Here is a 17,025-nt window from a genome sequence, read left to right as displayed (position 1 = left end):
GCCCTGTGCTGCACCTCCAGCATGGAGGTCTCGGATCTTAGTTTGCTGAGTAATGTGAGGGAAGCAGGAAAGTAGCATCTTCATTCTGCCCTCTTTTCCCCATGTTGTGCACCTCTAACCCAGCACAGCAGTGTGAGATGGGGTTACCCAGGCTTGTAGGGCTCTGCCAGCAGCTGCTGTGTTGTACCAGCTTTCAGAAAGCCCCAGGGTGGTGTTACCTGGCAAGAAACATCTGCCAGAGAGCACTTTGCTACCTTCAGGCAGGCTGCAAAGTTCATGGAAGTTCCATGAACACCAGGGTTCATTAACAAGTTAACATCATTTGCCTTGCAGGCTTTCTCCTAGGTAGTTTTTTGTTATTTTTCCTGAAATATTGGGTATACTAGGCTGTACTGCAAAGGTCTTGGTTACAACCCTCTTTGTCAGTCGGATGAATTTGGAGAAACCATGAAGAGAAAGAGGAACTTATCAGTGGTGGTGGACTATGCCCTCACAGTATGTCAGTACTCGTGAGACCAGTTTGTGTTTTATGGGTTTACAGAAGCTTTGACACTTGCCTTAGTAAAGGAGAAAAATACAATGGTGATATTTACTTTATTTTTTTTTTCCCCTTCCCTCTCTTTCTCATAGTCTATGCAAGCAGCGAGGTGTCCCACCGATGAGCTGTCAGTAACAAACTGTGCTGTGGTGAATGAGAAGGACTTCCCATCTGGACAGTAAGTGTGCGGCGTTGCTCTTTCAACTTTTAACCAAAAAGGGATTGTTTTCATAATTTGGGTGGAGGTGAAATGGAATTTCACGTTTGGGAACGTAAATACAGTATGTTAATTGACAAAAGTTCTGTACCTTTAGAAAACAAAACTTTGGATGTGCCTCTTTATCAGCAACGGAGATATTAAAAATGTCATTTTCTGTGAAATGTTTCCAGCTTGGGAAATGGAGCTGCTTAAGTAAACACTTAATAAACACTTCTTAGTGAAGGAATTCAGGCCTTTGTAGACTTTTTTTGTTGTTGTTGCTGTTACATAGTTAGAATATTTGAGCTAATGGGTAATATTCAAATAGATTATTGTTTAATTGTGTTACTAGGGGCATCTTCCCGCTTCCTCATCATACTGGGATACTGAGTAGTGTCAGCAGAAACCATCTCTTATTCTAGGGGTTTGCATACACAATAACAGGGCAAGACAACCAGAGTGTGGGCACAGCAATTTGGATACTTTAATTACGAGTCTGTGTGAGTGATAGAAGCTGAGTCTGGGCTTTACTTTTCTGAGAAAGGCAGAAAACACATTAATTTTTCAGCATGGAATGTACAGAAGGGCTTTGCATCGAAGGAAGCCAATTTGAATTACTCAGTTCCCTTGCTTTGCTGCAGCAGCGAGGTGGCTCTCTAAAGGACTTCCGAATGCAGATTGCAGACAAGTAATTAGTATCAGCTGAAAGAGAGAGCATCACACATAGTAGGAGGCTAAAGGGCTTGGATTTTTAAAATGGGAAACAATGTTTAACAAATGATTATGATATGCTTTGGGCTTTAGCATAAAATACCTGGCCCAGATAAATTCTGCTAAGGGCGGAAAATGAGTGGCTGTGAACTGCAGGGAGCACAGGGGCCCTGCGTTTGCAGCCTTGCCTCTGTGCTGTCAGTCGGCTGCGCTGCTACCCTGGAGAGCTCCTGCATTGCACGGAGCTGGCCTGGCCTCCTGCTGCTCAACAGAACTGTGGTTGCACAACCCCACCTGTAGTGTCAAACGAACACAAACCACTTCACTCCCAAAACAGCAAAACTTTTAGTTGGAAGCAGGCAAAGGCATCTGCTCGAAGATAGCGGTGTGCTGCTCTCTTCAAATGATGTTTTTCCTCAAGTAGATTTTCTTTTTCAAAGTAATGCACTTGGAAAAATACTTGAACTGAGCATTGTACCTCATACATTATAAAAATCTTAATTTCCTGAAGTGTGGATGTCCTAGAAGGACCCAGCTTCCAGGCCTGCAGCAGCCAGCTGTTTTCCTTTCAGTCTGAGAACCCCCTCTCATTATCCAAGCGTGCAGGCAGTGGTATCCTGAGACTTGCTTGGTAAGCAGGCTGGTCGCAGTTCTGACTGAGCTGATTCTCCCCAGGAGAGCTGCCTATTTCTAGAAATTGGGGCTTATGAAGAAAGCAGCATATGTTTGGTTGTGAACAGATGCTATAAATTGTTTGGAAAAGTATAAGACTAGAGTACAGAGAAACATCTCAGCATTCAGCTACTACTGAAAGATGTAGTCATTCTGCTGCATTGCAGATATACTGGGCAAGACCATCCTTAAGATCTGCTGCAGTACTGTGCGTGCTGTCAGCAGTTTGGGTTTGTATTGCCCTAACCATGACTGGCTGCAGAGATTATTTATTATTATTTTATTTTTTGCTAACAGCTACACGAAGGGCTTTGTTTTCACACTTAGGTTTGGTGCTCATGGTCTAGAGACCCTGACCTTAGATCAGTGAGATGGTTTATCCCCAGCATGCCACTGTAGATATTTTCACGCTTCATTTTCCACACCCTGTGTTTTGGGGAAGTATGAATCATGATTTTATGACGCAGGAGTTCACGGGATGCGATGCATTGCTGTAGTTGCATTGCTGGTTTGGTAAGTAGCACTGTCTGTTACTGTGACATACTTCTCTCCTGAGGACTCCAGAAGTATTTTGGAGAGAGAAGCAGATGCTGAAAGCAACCGGACAGTGAATGGGACAGCAGTCTGGGAGGAGGCCAGGGTGTTTTATGTGAATGGCTTTTTTTTTTTCCCATTGGCAACTGACTATTCTTACCTTTATTCCTGTCTTTTATATGGGGAAACCATTCCTATTATCTCATGCCTGTTTAGTTATCTGGGTTGAAGAACCTCGCTGGATAATTTGCATGGGTTTCCATCATCCACCCGAAAAGGATGCCTGTAACAACATGGGCAGATACTTACTGAATTCTTAAGATGCTCATCGGGTTCTTTACAAAGATGTGCAAGGTATCCTCTCCCGTACAAGAGCCTTGTTCTTTCTTCACCACCATAATATTAACCTGCGTGTCCATTAGTTGGTACCTGTTACAGTTTCTGTTGGCTTGCTCAGCCTGGCTAGCAGGCTTACTGAGTGGAGGTATTCCCTGGGAGCCCTTAAGAACCTGCATTACAGTTGTGCTTTGGTGCTGATGGTTTCAAGCAAGGCTTTGCCTGTGAATTAGAGCAGCAATTTCATCCATCAGAGCTCTTGGGAAATAGCAGGCCCAGGTGACTCATTACTCCTTTTATTAGGTTATAAGCAGAAGCTGTTAAAGAGGTGTAGATTTCCCCCACGAGTCTCTGTGAGCATTCCAAGCTTCTTCCTGGTGAACATCAATGTTGGAAAGTGCATTTTCATTTTCCTGCTGTTGCCATATTTTGAACGTTCTTAATACTTCAGTTGTTTGCAGTCTGTGGGAAACTCTCTGCTTCTGCTGTCGCTGAGAAGAGATGTGGCTGTTCTTGAAGAGTCTGTCAGGATTTGACCTTTTCTAATCTTATTATTTGGCTATAGTTTTTTGTTTTGTTTTGTTTTTCTCTCTCCAGAAAGCTGATAGATTTTTTCTTTTCTCCCGTGTTTTTTTTTTCCCCTTTCTGGACGTCTGCTTGACCTCCGTCAGGCTGTGCTGTCCAGTGTGCTGGGAGAGGTTTTTGTGAGGGCCAGGGCCTCACCGCCCTCATACGAAATAAGTTCTTCCTTATATCTAATCTGAATCTCCTCTCTTTCAGTTTAAAGCCATTCCCCCTTGTTCTATCACCACACTCCCTGAAAAAGGGTCCCTCCCCAGCCCCCTTTAGGTGCAGAAGGCTGCCATAAGCTCTCCCTGGAGCCTTCCCTTCTGCAGGCTGCACACCCCCAACACCATCACCCTGTCTCTGCAGCACAAGTGCTCAGCCCTTTGCTCATCTTCATGGCCGTCCTCTGGAGTCGTTCTGGTAGGTCCATGTCCTCCTTGTGCTGGAGGCCCCAGGGCTGAACACAATATCTATTTCCTATTACAAATTTAAAACAAAACTGCCCTTGGAGCAACATACGGTCTGGAAGGATGGTTGCCCTTGGCCTGCTGGCAGCACTCTTCCTACAGCAGCCCAACCTGCTGGCGGTCATCGGTGCTGCAAGGGCACGGTGCTGGCTCATGCTCAGCCTGTGTGCCAGGATCCCAGCCCCTTGCCTGCAAAGCCGCTTCCTGGCCAGTTGGCCCCACTCCGTGCTGCTGCGGGACTTTGCGTTTCCTTTGGTTGGACTCCGTGGTGTTTGTGTCAGCCCACGTCTCCAGACGAAGCCCAGCTGAGTGGGAGCACAGCCACCAGATGGGTCAGGCTGTCCTCCTGGTTTTGTGCCATCCACAGACCCGCTAGGGGGATGCTCTGTCCTGTCACCCAGGTTTAAGGTAGCTTTGAGATGGTGTTGGCCCTGGTATGGGCACCTGGGGTACACGGCCGGTGCCTGGTCTGAAGCTGGTGAGGACAGATTTCTCCTTTGTAAATTCATGGTGACTACGCCCAGTTGCTTTCTTGCCTTTCAGTACGTTTGGTTTCCAGGATTAGTTGCTCCATCATCTTCCCAGGTGTAAGGTGAGGCTGACCAGCCTTCTAGTTCCTTGGATCCTCCTCCTTGCCATTCTTCAGGATAGGAGTAACATCTACTTCCTTCCAGTCCTCTGATCACCACGAAGCCACCTTAAATGCCTTTTTCTCCCTTGCTGAGATTGTAAAGAACCAAACTACCTAACAGGTTTCTGGGTTTAAGCTTGGGGCAGGAGGAAATGGGGAAGGGCGCACATCTCTACTGCTGGGGATGGGGTACCAGTGGGTGACTTAGGGCCAGAACCAGTAAAGAACCAAATCACTTGTCTGCCTGGTGGAGCAGGCACAAACCTACTGCTGCATTTCTAATGCTTTCTTACCCTGTTGTGCCACCAGTGCAGAAATTCCTGCAAGGTTTCGCGAGCTGCCCGGTGTGCACACTAAAGCTAGTGATGGCTGGTCATCCTGGTCTGCAGGCCACTTGTTTGCTCTAGTGTCAGAGGACTGCGTACTTTCTCCACGTGGCTGAAGCTGTCGTGCATGTGCAGTGTAGCCAACGTATGTATGTGCAGATCTGCTTTTGGACGGTGCTGGAGTCACTGTGTGTGCAAACAAAGATGTGTGGAGCGTGTGTGTGTGTAGCATGTTCACTGGAGGATGGCTGGGAGCACAGGCTTTGGCTGTTAGTGTGATCTGTCTAGCCCTCTGCCTCTAACCATGGGTAAGAGGCTCAGGAAGAGGGGACACCACAGGTCACAGCAGTCAGTGGCCTTGTGCCTCCTGCGGGTCGTCGAACTGCAGGTGGCTGCAAGGAACAAACCTGATTCGGCCATCGCCCCTGCTGCCAGCGCGCACAAATCCCACCTTCCTTTCCTTTTACTTTCGTGTGCCAAAAGGAAGTCTGCCTATCATATGGTAAGAGCTATCAGGCATGGGTTTTGGGTATTTCCCTTCCTGATGGCTTAGCCTTTGAGAGTGACAGACAGGCATGTGCAGTTGTTGCCTCTGTGTCTGCTTCTGGTGGTTTGTTTGTATTGCTCTGTTTTACCAGTAGTGTTTCTGGTCTTCAGGTCCTGTGCAAGGATCTGTAGGCCCTAGCAAATGGGAGGGACAGCCTCAGTGCCTATTGGATTTTACTTTAGTACAGGACTTGCTTCTATTTTTTTTCAGCGATCAAACTTCTAACCGATGTACTAAGATCCTTTTATAGGCTTTGCATCTATTTCATATGAAAATTTCAGCTGGGATATATATACATGTATTAACTTGTATTGGGGTAAAATCTTATTGTTTTGGTGTTATATGCTTTAGATGTGAACCTGGTGTTGATTTTAAATGTAGCAGCCTTTGTCTTTGTGGTTATAGTTTGGTTCTATCATGTTTGTACAGAGCAATTCCTGAAGTAAAAGGCTACTGGTGGGGGAATTTAAATAGTAATTATTAGCCTTTATTTTTTTTCCTGTTACAGGACCAGGTATAAGCTGGCTCATCTCTTTTGAATGCTTCTAGCACTGGGAGAATGCACGGGGATATATATTGGAGTAAAATATTGTTCTCTCTTCTAGACATGTTGTTGTGAAGACTTCTCCCAACCACAAATACGTTTTCACGCTGAGAACCCATCCCTCTGTTGTTCCTGGCAGCATCGCGTTCAGCTTGCCCCAGGTACTGCCTGGTTTGACTTACTGTTTTCCTGGAGAATAAGCGTCTTTTGCATTTTGGATTGAAGAGAGCTAGACTAATTGGAGGGAGATGCCTCCATAAATGTGTACTGCAAATTTGATTTCTGAAAGCAAAAGTTCAAAGAGGCATTTACTATAGCTGAAGCGAGCTTGTTTATATTCATTTGTATGTTTAGCATATTCTGGAAAATACTGGTAAAGGTATAATTTAATCTTTTTAAAACCCACCTGAAACTTTCAAAAAGAAAAGCATAAGCAATGTCTTCTATTGGTTTTGAATTGTTCTCTGGTTTTCTTTTGTTTTAGAGGGTTTTCTTTGCTGTGTTTTTCTTTCAAAGACCTGCAGGAAGTTTTCTTGACTATGTTGAGTGTTAGGATTTCTAGAGGAGATGTGCAATTAAATGCATAAAATAGATTTAACTATTCACCTCTTTCTTAATTAAGTTACTGCATGCTAAATGATGCTTAGATAAATAATTGATACAATTAACTTCTAAGTAGAAAAATTAATCTTGTAGCCATCAACTGACTTACACAGTGAGTTGCATAAACATAGAACAGCAACAAACACGGTCACTAGCTTAATGCTTTTGTATTTGTCTGCTGGTAAGTAGTCTAGAAGCTGGGTCTCTGCTGAGTGTCTGTGCTGCAGACAGACTTTGTTCCTCAACAGATGACTTGGCATAGGCCCCAAAACCACTTTTTGCTTTTTGACGTGTTGTTCAAATTCAAATTTGTCCGGATGAGTGGGTGCAGAGAATGTTAAGTTACCATATGTCCAGTTAAGATTTATGATGCCAAAACTGAAAACCAGCTATCAGTAGAAGTTATTTGTATCACAGAGTTGAAATAAAAGTATTTGTAGTCTAGAATTGATTTTTTTCTTAGATTCTGGTAGTTATTGTTGATCTGAGAAAGTTCTGCTAAGGTATAGGTATTTTGCTTGCCCCTAAAAAGCACCTCTACACCTGTAGGCGTTACAGCTGCTGGTAGATGTATATTCTGTTTGAGTGTTCTTAGTGCTGGGGTTTAACTTCCAGGATTTGTTAAAGCTTTGGATAACTGCAGCCAATGTTACACAAAATGCAAATTTACCTCAAGTCCCATCTCATGTATTCGTGGAGGGTCACGTAATGGACACTGAGGCTCTGAGAACTCCAAGGAAGTCTGGTCTGCATTTGTTATGTACATGAAGTTCTTGACCACCTTCAGATTGTAATAAACCAAACTCTCAAGCTGAAATAGTAAACCATGGAAAATTTTGTATACTGGAAAGAGCAAAAGATGAAGGGCAGTGCGGTAATGACAGACTTCCTAGCAGAAAGATGAACACAGGGATTGAGCTGTATCTCTTGCCACAGAGATATCCAAAACAATCATTCTAGCTAAACTTGGCTTTCCTTCCTGTTCCAAAAGCTGGTGATAGCCTTAACTTGGAGGGTTCAAGCAAAGCCCAAGAATCATGGGAGTACTGGTGTGCTGGCCCACCGTTTTTGTACTGGTGGTCCCTGGTGCTTGATATTTTAGGTAGAGGTGAGTTTAGGGTATCTTTTGCTGAAGAACTGGAGTGTTAAGAGGAAGGGAGGGATTCTTACTGGCCATGCAGTTAAATGCTGTAAAGAATGTGATTAAGTATGGAAGCACAGTTTGGTTTTACTTTCTCAGGAATACCAGCACATAAAACTTCCTGTTCTGGGCTTTGGTTCTAACAGGTTGATCCCTGTTAGCCAAGGAAATTACTTCCTTAAGCCTAACTCCAGTTTTGAACCGTGAACATATTGGAGAGGAAGCATGGGGGAGTTTTTTTTTTTTTTTTTTTTTTTTTTTTTAAAAAAAAAGGTCATTGTACGCCTTCTACCACACTTGTTCCTACCAGGATAAAAAGTCAAACATAAATGACCATGAAGAACAACATTTCAAACGCAATGTTAGCAGAGCCTTGTGTAATGATACTTACATACTTTTGTGATTCGTGCCTCTCTAAGGTTGAGATATTTAAGAGAGAGTGAATACTGCATCGTTTGGAATGTGGATTGTAAATACACACTAGCCAGCCTGTATCACAAGAAGCATTGCAAAAATACCATTTTTGCAATTATTGAACAATAACTTCTGGCATTATAAAGGTCATGAATTTTCATGTCACGTAGTTACTGAACCATTTCCCAATTCTCATGTAGTTCTGCGCTGCACAAATCTTTTTAAAGGAGTTTGAAGGAAGCTAATGATTTTGGACAGCTCCATTCTTACTAGTTCTCTGAAAAAAAATAATTTTTTAAAGTTATAACTTCACATTGTAACAATTTCCTGCAACTACTCTTTATGTGTAAGCTTTTAAAATAATTCACAAGTAGCCTTTCTTGCCTGTTGTGCTACCTCTTCTATGATTGATCATCAATGGAGTTTTAGTAGGAAAGAAGAAGAATGTCAAAAAAAACAAATAAAACAAACAAACAAAAAAACAACAAACACCAACCAACCAAAAAAGCCCTCAACAACAACAAAAATAACTCACAGAAAACTCTAAAACATCCTATATGATAACTTTAACATCCAAGACAGTGGTGTGATTAATTATATGAAAGAAATGGGACACGATCACCTCCCAAGATCAGAAAATAGGATTATTAATAGAAATGATTCCTTTATTTTGACTTGTTTCCTGTTAATTTGAGGGTCTTTATAAGGTCTGGTTCTGTCCTTTTTTCTCCTTAGGGTTCTCATGGTGGGGAGGTGGGAGCTGTTTTGTTAAGTAAGGATGCTGGCTTTGAGTAGATGTGTTCTGTTGAAAGACAAGGTTTCTGAAGTTTGTCTTGTTCTTACAGAGAAAATGGGCTGGACTTTCCATTGGACAAGAGATAGACGGTAAGTCAGACCGCAGCATGATCATAATGGATTCTGTGCTTCCATACTGAAGTGAAACTGAGGTAGAAAATCCCAGACCTTTGACCCTTCTTCAAGTAACATGTGGCCCTCGTTGGTCAGAGGGAATTGCCCCTGTGTCTGCAGGCTTCCTGTCTCTTAAAATTTGCAAAACCTAGACAAGTATTTTGACTTACCTTCAGACATCTGCCAGTTTACCTCTGTATGGAACGTCAGTGTCCCCACAGATGTGAACATTGAACATGTATGCTGGGTAGTCTGCCCTTGTGGCTTTGGAGAACACTTACCAGCTAGCAGAAAGCTGATGTTATAGTTGAGGATATTCTTTGCACCTAAACTTTTGAGAATGGGGAAGTTTTAAGAGCTGTCAAAGGCCAGCAGTCTGCTCTGGATTTGCTGGCATGATGAGATTTGTGAATAGCACTGATGTTTTCACTGATACTGACAGGAATATTGCTTAAGGGAGAGCCTCCAGATCATCAACATATGAATATAATCTCAAAAGATAATGCTGGTTTTCTTAATGTCAATGTCAAGCTTGCTGGAGTGCAGGAAACCATGACCCTGTGCAGGAAAACACCACGGTGTGCCTGTCAGGCGACTCTAGTAAGAGCAGTGTATTTCTCATGCAGAGAGTCATTTGAATGTTGGTGTTTGTACATACTCATTTACAGAGTTTCTTGCCTTCCTGTTTTACCTGAGCTCTTGCAGGAATGTGGGAGGCATGAGTGTTTTCTGCCAGTCAGTGATGAGGGTGGCATTTACACTTCTGTGTTCTCTTCAGTGTTTCTTGATCACGAGGCTGCAAAATTGAGACCAGTGTGCATAGTTCCTGTATGCTTAGGCACTTTATTAAACAAATGCCTTTCAGGTCAAAGGTACTTCACTGTACCAGAAATATAAATGACTCTGTGAGAATACATATGCAAATTCAGCTGCAGAGTGCAGCTGCTTTTTTAAAAATAAAATAAAAAGAGGATGTCTCCTCATGCAAGTTACGCTTAAGGTATGCCACCCACAGGCCAATGCTGCAGAACAGTGCTTTTGAGAGCCCTGAGTCTTTTCATTGTTTTGTGTTTGCTTGGTGCCTGATTGGTATTGTCTGTGTGTCTGTGTTTGATGCTCAGCTTATGGACAGACCATCCACAGGAAGGCTGAAATCTATAGCTTCTTGCTGTCACTCCCCTTTTGAACATGTTAAGCAGTAAATGCCTTTCTGCTCAAGGATGCCATGATGCCAGTTTTGACAAGAAGTGAAGGATTCTGCGTTGTGATGAAGGGAAAGGGCTGCATCTTGAGTTCATGCAAACTGAAGATTTGTATTCCGCTGCTCAGGTTTTAATGGAGCCTGATGCCTCTTTGCTAATGTTCAAAGAGGCTGATTTGTATCTCTCAGCTTGCATGCTCTGTCCTTCACTTGCACACAGTTACCTCTGGTAAAGCTGTGGATGTGAAGCAGTTTGGGAGGCTCACCCAGCCTCACTCCAGTCAGTTTCCCAGCTTCTTTGGTCTCAGCGAGGTCATAGGGATGGATCATTACTTGGGTGAGCAGTATGAACTCTGTCAATCCCTTTCTGGAGTGACAAGCTGGAGTGGGTCTGTTTGCCTCTGTGTACAACATGCCTCATAGGTCTTGCTTTGAAGTTGTGTGGTGGTTTTTTTCTTTTGGTAGCTAAGTTAGTATTTTTTTTTTACACTGAAGAATCACCCCTCTTTGATTTTCTTGAGGTTGGGGGCAGACTCAGGATTAACTTCTTTCTCACCCTTATTTGTTTGTTGATCAGTAATGTGTGCCAGCTGGCTTACAGATAAATGCTTTTCGATATGAAAATTATTTGGGAAAATGAACACTAATATTTAGCACGATCAGTTGTTAGAACAGATTTGTGATTGGACTTGTACAAGACCCTGCTAGAAACTTACAAACCTTGTGGGAATGTGTTCTGTTTTTTAAAAAAACTGAAGTAATTTCAAGCAGGGTGACTGAATGTCACGTGACTGCCTGCTGAGTAGCTGAGTGTAGAGGATCCATAAAGCTGTTCTGCAGATAGGGAGACATTCAGAAAACGAGTGACTCCCCAGGGCTCCCTTTCTGTCTTGTTCCCCCGATGAGGTGAGAGCTGTACTTTAAGGTGCAGTCCTGTGTTTAGTGGGATGGTGCTGCTGAGCCCCCCGGGCTTCCCAGGTGAGCAGATCTCAAAACAGTGTCTTTGGGGAAAGAGGACTCAGTGCTGAGCCCCTCAGGTAGGGGCTGGCATTTGTCTTTAGTACAGCTCGGCTTTGCCAGCTCCTGTGCTGGAGGTGCTGACAGGGCCGCAGCGGGGTTCTCCTCTGTCCCAGGCCTCCCCAGCGCTCAGTCCTTGCTGTGAGGACTGCCCCTGGCCTGCTGACACCTCGGTTCTGGGGTGTTCTGTCCTGAAACTTTTTTTTTTCTGACAAAGCTGTGGGGTGAGGTGAGGTGGGTGAAGGGAAGTCAGCGCCCTGCAGTGACCTGAAGGGAAAGCCCCCCGCGCTCCCTCACAGGACCCACGGCTCTCCCTCTTTAGCAGCAGCTTATGTGATTGCCCTGCTGCCATATCCCTTACCAAGCTATTAAAGATACCTCAGTTCAGGAAGGAGTTTTAGTGTTTCTTCTTCACCCAGTTTCCCAGAAGGTAGCTCCTTTGGTAGCTCATTTCCAGATGGCCTTGTGTGCCAGGAAGGCTGTTAAACGTGCATGCTGTGATGACCGATGTGTCTTCTGGTTTCATCTTAAGCAAGAGGCAGGTTCTTTTCCTTCCCTATATGAGTGTGTCCTGTCTCATAGCATGGTGGGTGCGGGTATTAACCTGCCATCTTCCCAGAAGTCTGCAGGATTTGACTGGAACCATTCTGTTGCTGAGAGGCGTGATGGGGTACAGCAAGCCCTGCGAGAGGTGCATGTCCCTTATTCGCCTCCTACTGCTTTACTTTAGCTGTGACTTCTGTAGCAGGCAGGACTTTATTCTCCAGATTCAAAGCAAGCCTGTAATGTACTTCAGTGTTCTGGAGAAACTGCTTCCGTCCTTTGTGAGTTATTAGGAGTGCCTGCTTTGTGAGATGCTGCCTTTCTAATTGCCTCTGTTGAGGCAGTAGCCCTGACGTGAGCTGTGTTCTTTACTTTTATCCTTCTTCCTCCAGCAGCAATGGTCCCAAGTGTCCTCCTGGTTTTGACCTGATGTAACTTGAGAGCTGCGGGGACTGGAGGCAGTTGGCAATGGCAGCAAAGTAACTTTGTCACTTTGCTTTCTGCCTACATCCAAGGGCTGTTCAGTTGGTTCTGGATTGCCAGAGGTGTCCTGGTGAAAGCTAGGATGGGCCCAAGTGTGCCTCGGGCAGGAGTTGTTCCCTGTGTCAGAGAGGAAGGCTGGGTGGTGCCTCATTCTGGGCTGTAGAAGCCTGCTAATTTATCTGCAGGTTCAAGTGCAGTAATACAATTGAACTTTCTGCCACCTAGTCTGCAGACAAGATAGTCAATCTCTTGCTACTGGAAAACAATTATGACCTCTGGTTGTTGCTTTTTCAGGTAAGACACGCTTCCTTAGGGCTTTCTGAAGATATCTTCCAAAGTCTTACATGCTGAGGGGAAGCTATTGTGGTTCTACGGTGTGTGTGAACTTGCTTTCACTGTCCTTATCCCCAAGGCTTGTGCTTGAGCTGTTTCAAAGGACATTATTAGAGACTTTAAAGAAACGCAGGGATTCTCAGTAAAGACAAATTTGCTGTGGTTTTGCTCCTGTAGTAGAAGACGGATGCAAGAGAAATGAGATTTTCTATCTGAAATGGGATATTCACTTTTATGAAATAATCATTCAGAATGGAAGAATATACACTGCTAAACATATAGCATATTTAATAGATTGTGGGGAGACCTGGGGAGACCTTGCTTTATGAAATGTGTTTTTTTAATATTTTTATATATTTTTATTTTTACAGTTTCCTTATATACTTTCGACAAGGCGAAGCAGTGTATTGGCACGATGACGGTTGAGATAGATTTTCTGCAGAAGAAGAACATTGACTCCAACCCCTATGACACAGACAAGATGGCTGCAGAATTCATCCAGCAGTTCAACAGCCAAGCCTTCTCAATAGGCCAGCAGGTGTGATTTTCTTTTGGTTCTGTTCTTTCTTTTAAAGGCTAAAAAGATCTTAAGTAACATTAAGTGCTTGTATAAGCAATGGTATAAAATACTGAAGAGTATCTAAGTAATTAGACTTCAGCTGCAGAGGTCAGCTAAGAAGCAGAAATTGTTTACTGTGTAATTGGTATCTTCTTAAACATTGAACCATCATGATTTTCACTGAAAGCAGAAGCAGAGTGGTTTAAAATCTGCCTTTTTCTTACCTAAATAAATGTATCTTTGTGAGGAAAATCGGGAGGCTTGAGAAACCTGGGTTCTCTCTGCACCTTAGCCTGTTTGGCTATAAGCATGGCAGCTCCTGGAATCTTTCGAGAAGTAACTTTTGTCTTCCTTATATACAAAATCAGAAATGAATGCCATCTTTAATTAATTCTCCATAGCATCTTTGGTGTGCAGTGTATTTTATTGTAACATTCATTACTGCTCTACAGCTTCCAGTGGTAAGATAGGCGTGAAACATTTGACTTAGGGATTTCTGAAAACTGATGTTCCTATAATAGAGCCTCTCAGCTCTGTAATAGATGGGTTTCTGCCCCTAAGAACTTCTGCGATAGCCTCTGGTTTGTCACATTCTTAGGACAGATTGAGGGCTTCCTGTGGTGGTAGTTTGCAACATGCAGGGCCTGAATCTTAAATCAGTTGGAAATGTAACCTTGGAGGAAAGGAGACAGCATGCTCTTTTCTATGTGATGGGACCCCACTTCTCGTAATGTTCATTCTGTTACTTGCCTTAAAGTTAATTCTGTCCAGTTCCACTCTAGCACTGTTTTTGAGGTATTCTTGTCAAACTGAAAAATGAAACATCAAAAAGATTTGAGCTTATTTGTTCTTGCAGCAAAGAAAGGAAAAGAAGTTTTTTCTTGGAAGAAGGCAATTCTTTGTATTTATCCACTTGACTTCATGGTGTGCTTTTTTTGTTCTGTAATCCGTAAGTATGGGACATGAAAAGGACATGTTCAGTATGCCCAACCTTTACAGAATAAAAAGAAGTAGAATTTGTGGGGTGGTAAGCTTTGTCCTCAAGCTTTTTTCTCTTCATATCTTAGCAGCTTTGTCAAAATCTTATTAGCATTTTAATTACTTAAAATCAACTTCTGTTTCTTCTTTCCACAGCTTGTGTTCAATTTTAATGACAAACTTTTTGGCCTGGTGGTAAAGGACATGGAAGGTATGGATCCCAGCATCCTCAAAGGAGAGTCTGGAGCAAGTAAAAAACAAAAGGTAGGGACGCAGGATTCATGTTCATTCCCTAGGGTTTGCAGAGGCTCAAGTATGGAGCAGGTGTTGCTACAATGAGGAACTGAGGTTACTCACATGTGGAGAAGTTATTTTGGTTCCATCTGGCTGCTGCTTTTTCCTTGGAGAAGATAATTGTCTTCAGTTTCATGCAGTCTCGTGTGCTTGTGTAGTTGGGAGCTTAGAGTTGCACCCACTAAAGTGCAGAGCTGGGTGAGATACGAGTATCTTTTGGACATTATATGCTAATTTATGGAAACCTTCTCTCTTGAGAAGAACAACTCTTTTTGTTGAGTTTTGATTTTTCTTTTGTACACTGCACATATTTTTTTCTCTTGCTAGACCTTGCTGAAATAAAACAGTTGGTTATGAACTAAATAAATAACTTAAAAAAGCCAACTTATACCCAATGAACTACTGCATTCAGAGTTAAATAATATTTAATAAAATTGCTTTTAGAGGATGTGTTGGTATTTCATGTTCCTTCCAAAAACTCTTGTACTAGATCTCTTTCAGCTGTTTCTCTCCTGCTGAGATCTGCATGGAGATACTGAAGAAGAATCTGAAGTTGAGTCTAATAGCTTAAATTTAACTATTTGTTTTTTTTCCCTTTTTTCAGATTGAGATTGGTTTGGTTCTTGGAAATAGTCAAGTGGCCTTTGAAAAAGCTGAGAACTCCTCTCTCAATTTGATCGGTAAGTGCATCTTTATCCAAAGAGACAAGTACTGCTTGTACTGCTTGAAGTTTGCTGCTTTTCAGGCCTCAAGGACTTGTATACCAAAAGTTTGTTTCTTCCTATTATATGAGTTGACCTAATATATTGAAAACTGCATCTTAAAATGTCTTGTAGCAGATGATTGTACTTGATCCCCTAGGAGCCTTTCACAGATCCTTTAGAATGCAGTTAGTACATGGCCAGGTGCCTATGGGAACCCACTGCGCTGAGAAGGCGCTGTCCTTCCTACAGACCGCTTCTTCTAGCAGGGACTGTATGGAAGCCACTGTCAGCCCACTATGTAGCTCCACAGCTGGCTGAGGGGCTAGGGCAGTTCTGCAGGCCTCTTGCCATGCTTATTGCCATGGCGTATCTGAAATACACGGTGATGCAAGGAGAAAGGTGTCCATTGTTGAGAGACAGATGATAACAAATTACATCAGAAGCGAGGAGGTAAGCCTGATTGCTCTGGACTCATAAGGGTGGATTAGAGAGGCATCATGGACCAGGACTTCCAGTGAAATACAGCAGCTAGTTGAAATGTTTTAACGGTTTTAAACATCAGAGAATTATATTTTTAGGAACACTAACAAGCCAACACCTGTTTAACTTTAAACAGTAGAGAAAAGGGAAAGTGAAAACTTTTTTTTTGAACGAGAAGCAAACATTTCAGAATGAGTGCAGAGCTTCTGACAGTCCCATCACTAATGAGATCCCTTCTCCAAGGAGAACCTTAAAAAGATGCTAGAAGGTAGCTTCGGAAGAGCACTTCATTTTTCTTGACTTCTGAAAATCCTGCTCTTCAGAAATTGATGACAGCTGCAAAATAAAGCACAGCATTTTTATTATGTGAGATTTATATTAACCGCTTGCACGTTAACAAAACATAGATTAATTAAAACTATGAACTTCTTGTTTTAAGAAGCACGTTCTAAGGTCTCAGGAAAACAAATCTTTGTGTACAATTTCAGATTTTACTGGCCAACAAATAGGGAATAATTGGTGCATCCTTCTTACATTCATTTAGAAAGAAACTCGCGTAGAGCTAGAGAGGAGTCTGGTGCTTTCCCACAGACCCACCAGCTTGAATGTTAGGGGACCTGGACCACAGAGTGGGCAGTGAGGGCATCTTCCCTGCATGTGGCTGTGTGCACTCCCTGGGGTCATGGTAGCTGCCCTGCAGAACAGGTAGACACTGTTAGTCTGGCTGTTCCTTTTCCTATCTGTGTTATGAAGTCGACAATACTTAGTAAGCCTGTAGTTACAAATGCTTCTCTTGGTGGTAAGATGGCTCTAGGTATTCCTTGCTGAGTATGATAAGAATGCCTGCTCAGTACAGGAATATGTATATTTTTTCTTATTTTCTTTTCCTCTAAATTTCCTTTTACTAGAGCCCATGAACTAAGGAATCTTTTGTTTTTGCTGCTGCTCTTCCACGGATATGTGGCAGGGCCCTTGCAGCAGATGAAGGGTGCTGTGAGTGAGGACTCGGTGAACCCAGGCAGCTCAGTGACTTGTCCAATAATTAGGGTTTTTGTAGTAGGTTTGTGTTCAAAGAACAGCTCTGCTTGACTGTGAGTACTCAGTACCTTTGAGTATTTGGACACTTAGGACAAGAGAATTTAACTCATTCAGCATTGCGGGAGCTGTGGCAAAGGCAGTTTTGACCCTGCACTGAAGTATTATCTTTCCTCAAGTGTGAGGCTGTGACTTTGTGCTCTGTAGTTGTCTGCTTAATAAGCTACAGTTGTTGCAGAAGGGGGAAGACATGAAGCTG

General features: G+C 43.0%; 1 protein-coding gene across 1 annotated transcript in view; it reads left to right on the top strand.

The window, feature by feature from the left end:
* NSF (N-ethylmaleimide sensitive factor, vesicle fusing ATPase) overlaps positions 1 to 17,025 on the top strand; it is an 82,063-nt gene that overhangs the window by 11,636 nt on the left and 53,402 nt on the right. Inside the window, exons 2-7 of the mRNA XM_084301359.1 lie at positions 631 to 716; positions 6,134 to 6,233; positions 9,076 to 9,115; positions 13,088 to 13,254; positions 14,410 to 14,517; positions 15,152 to 15,227. Coding sequence (XP_084157485.1) covers positions 631 to 716; positions 6,134 to 6,233; positions 9,076 to 9,115; positions 13,088 to 13,254; positions 14,410 to 14,517; positions 15,152 to 15,227 — 577 coding nt within the window. The remainder of the gene's footprint in view (positions 1 to 630; positions 717 to 6,133; positions 6,234 to 9,075; positions 9,116 to 13,087; positions 13,255 to 14,409; positions 14,518 to 15,151; positions 15,228 to 17,025) is intronic.

The sequence above is a fragment of the Netta rufina genome, assembly GCF_964035555.1.
Source record: "Netta rufina genome assembly, chromosome: 24".
NCBI classification, from domain to species: Eukaryota; Metazoa; Chordata; class Aves; order Anseriformes; family Anatidae; genus Netta; species Netta rufina.
The sequence above is the reverse complement of the archived record's forward strand: the minus strand, read 5'-3'. Positions and strand labels throughout refer to the sequence as shown.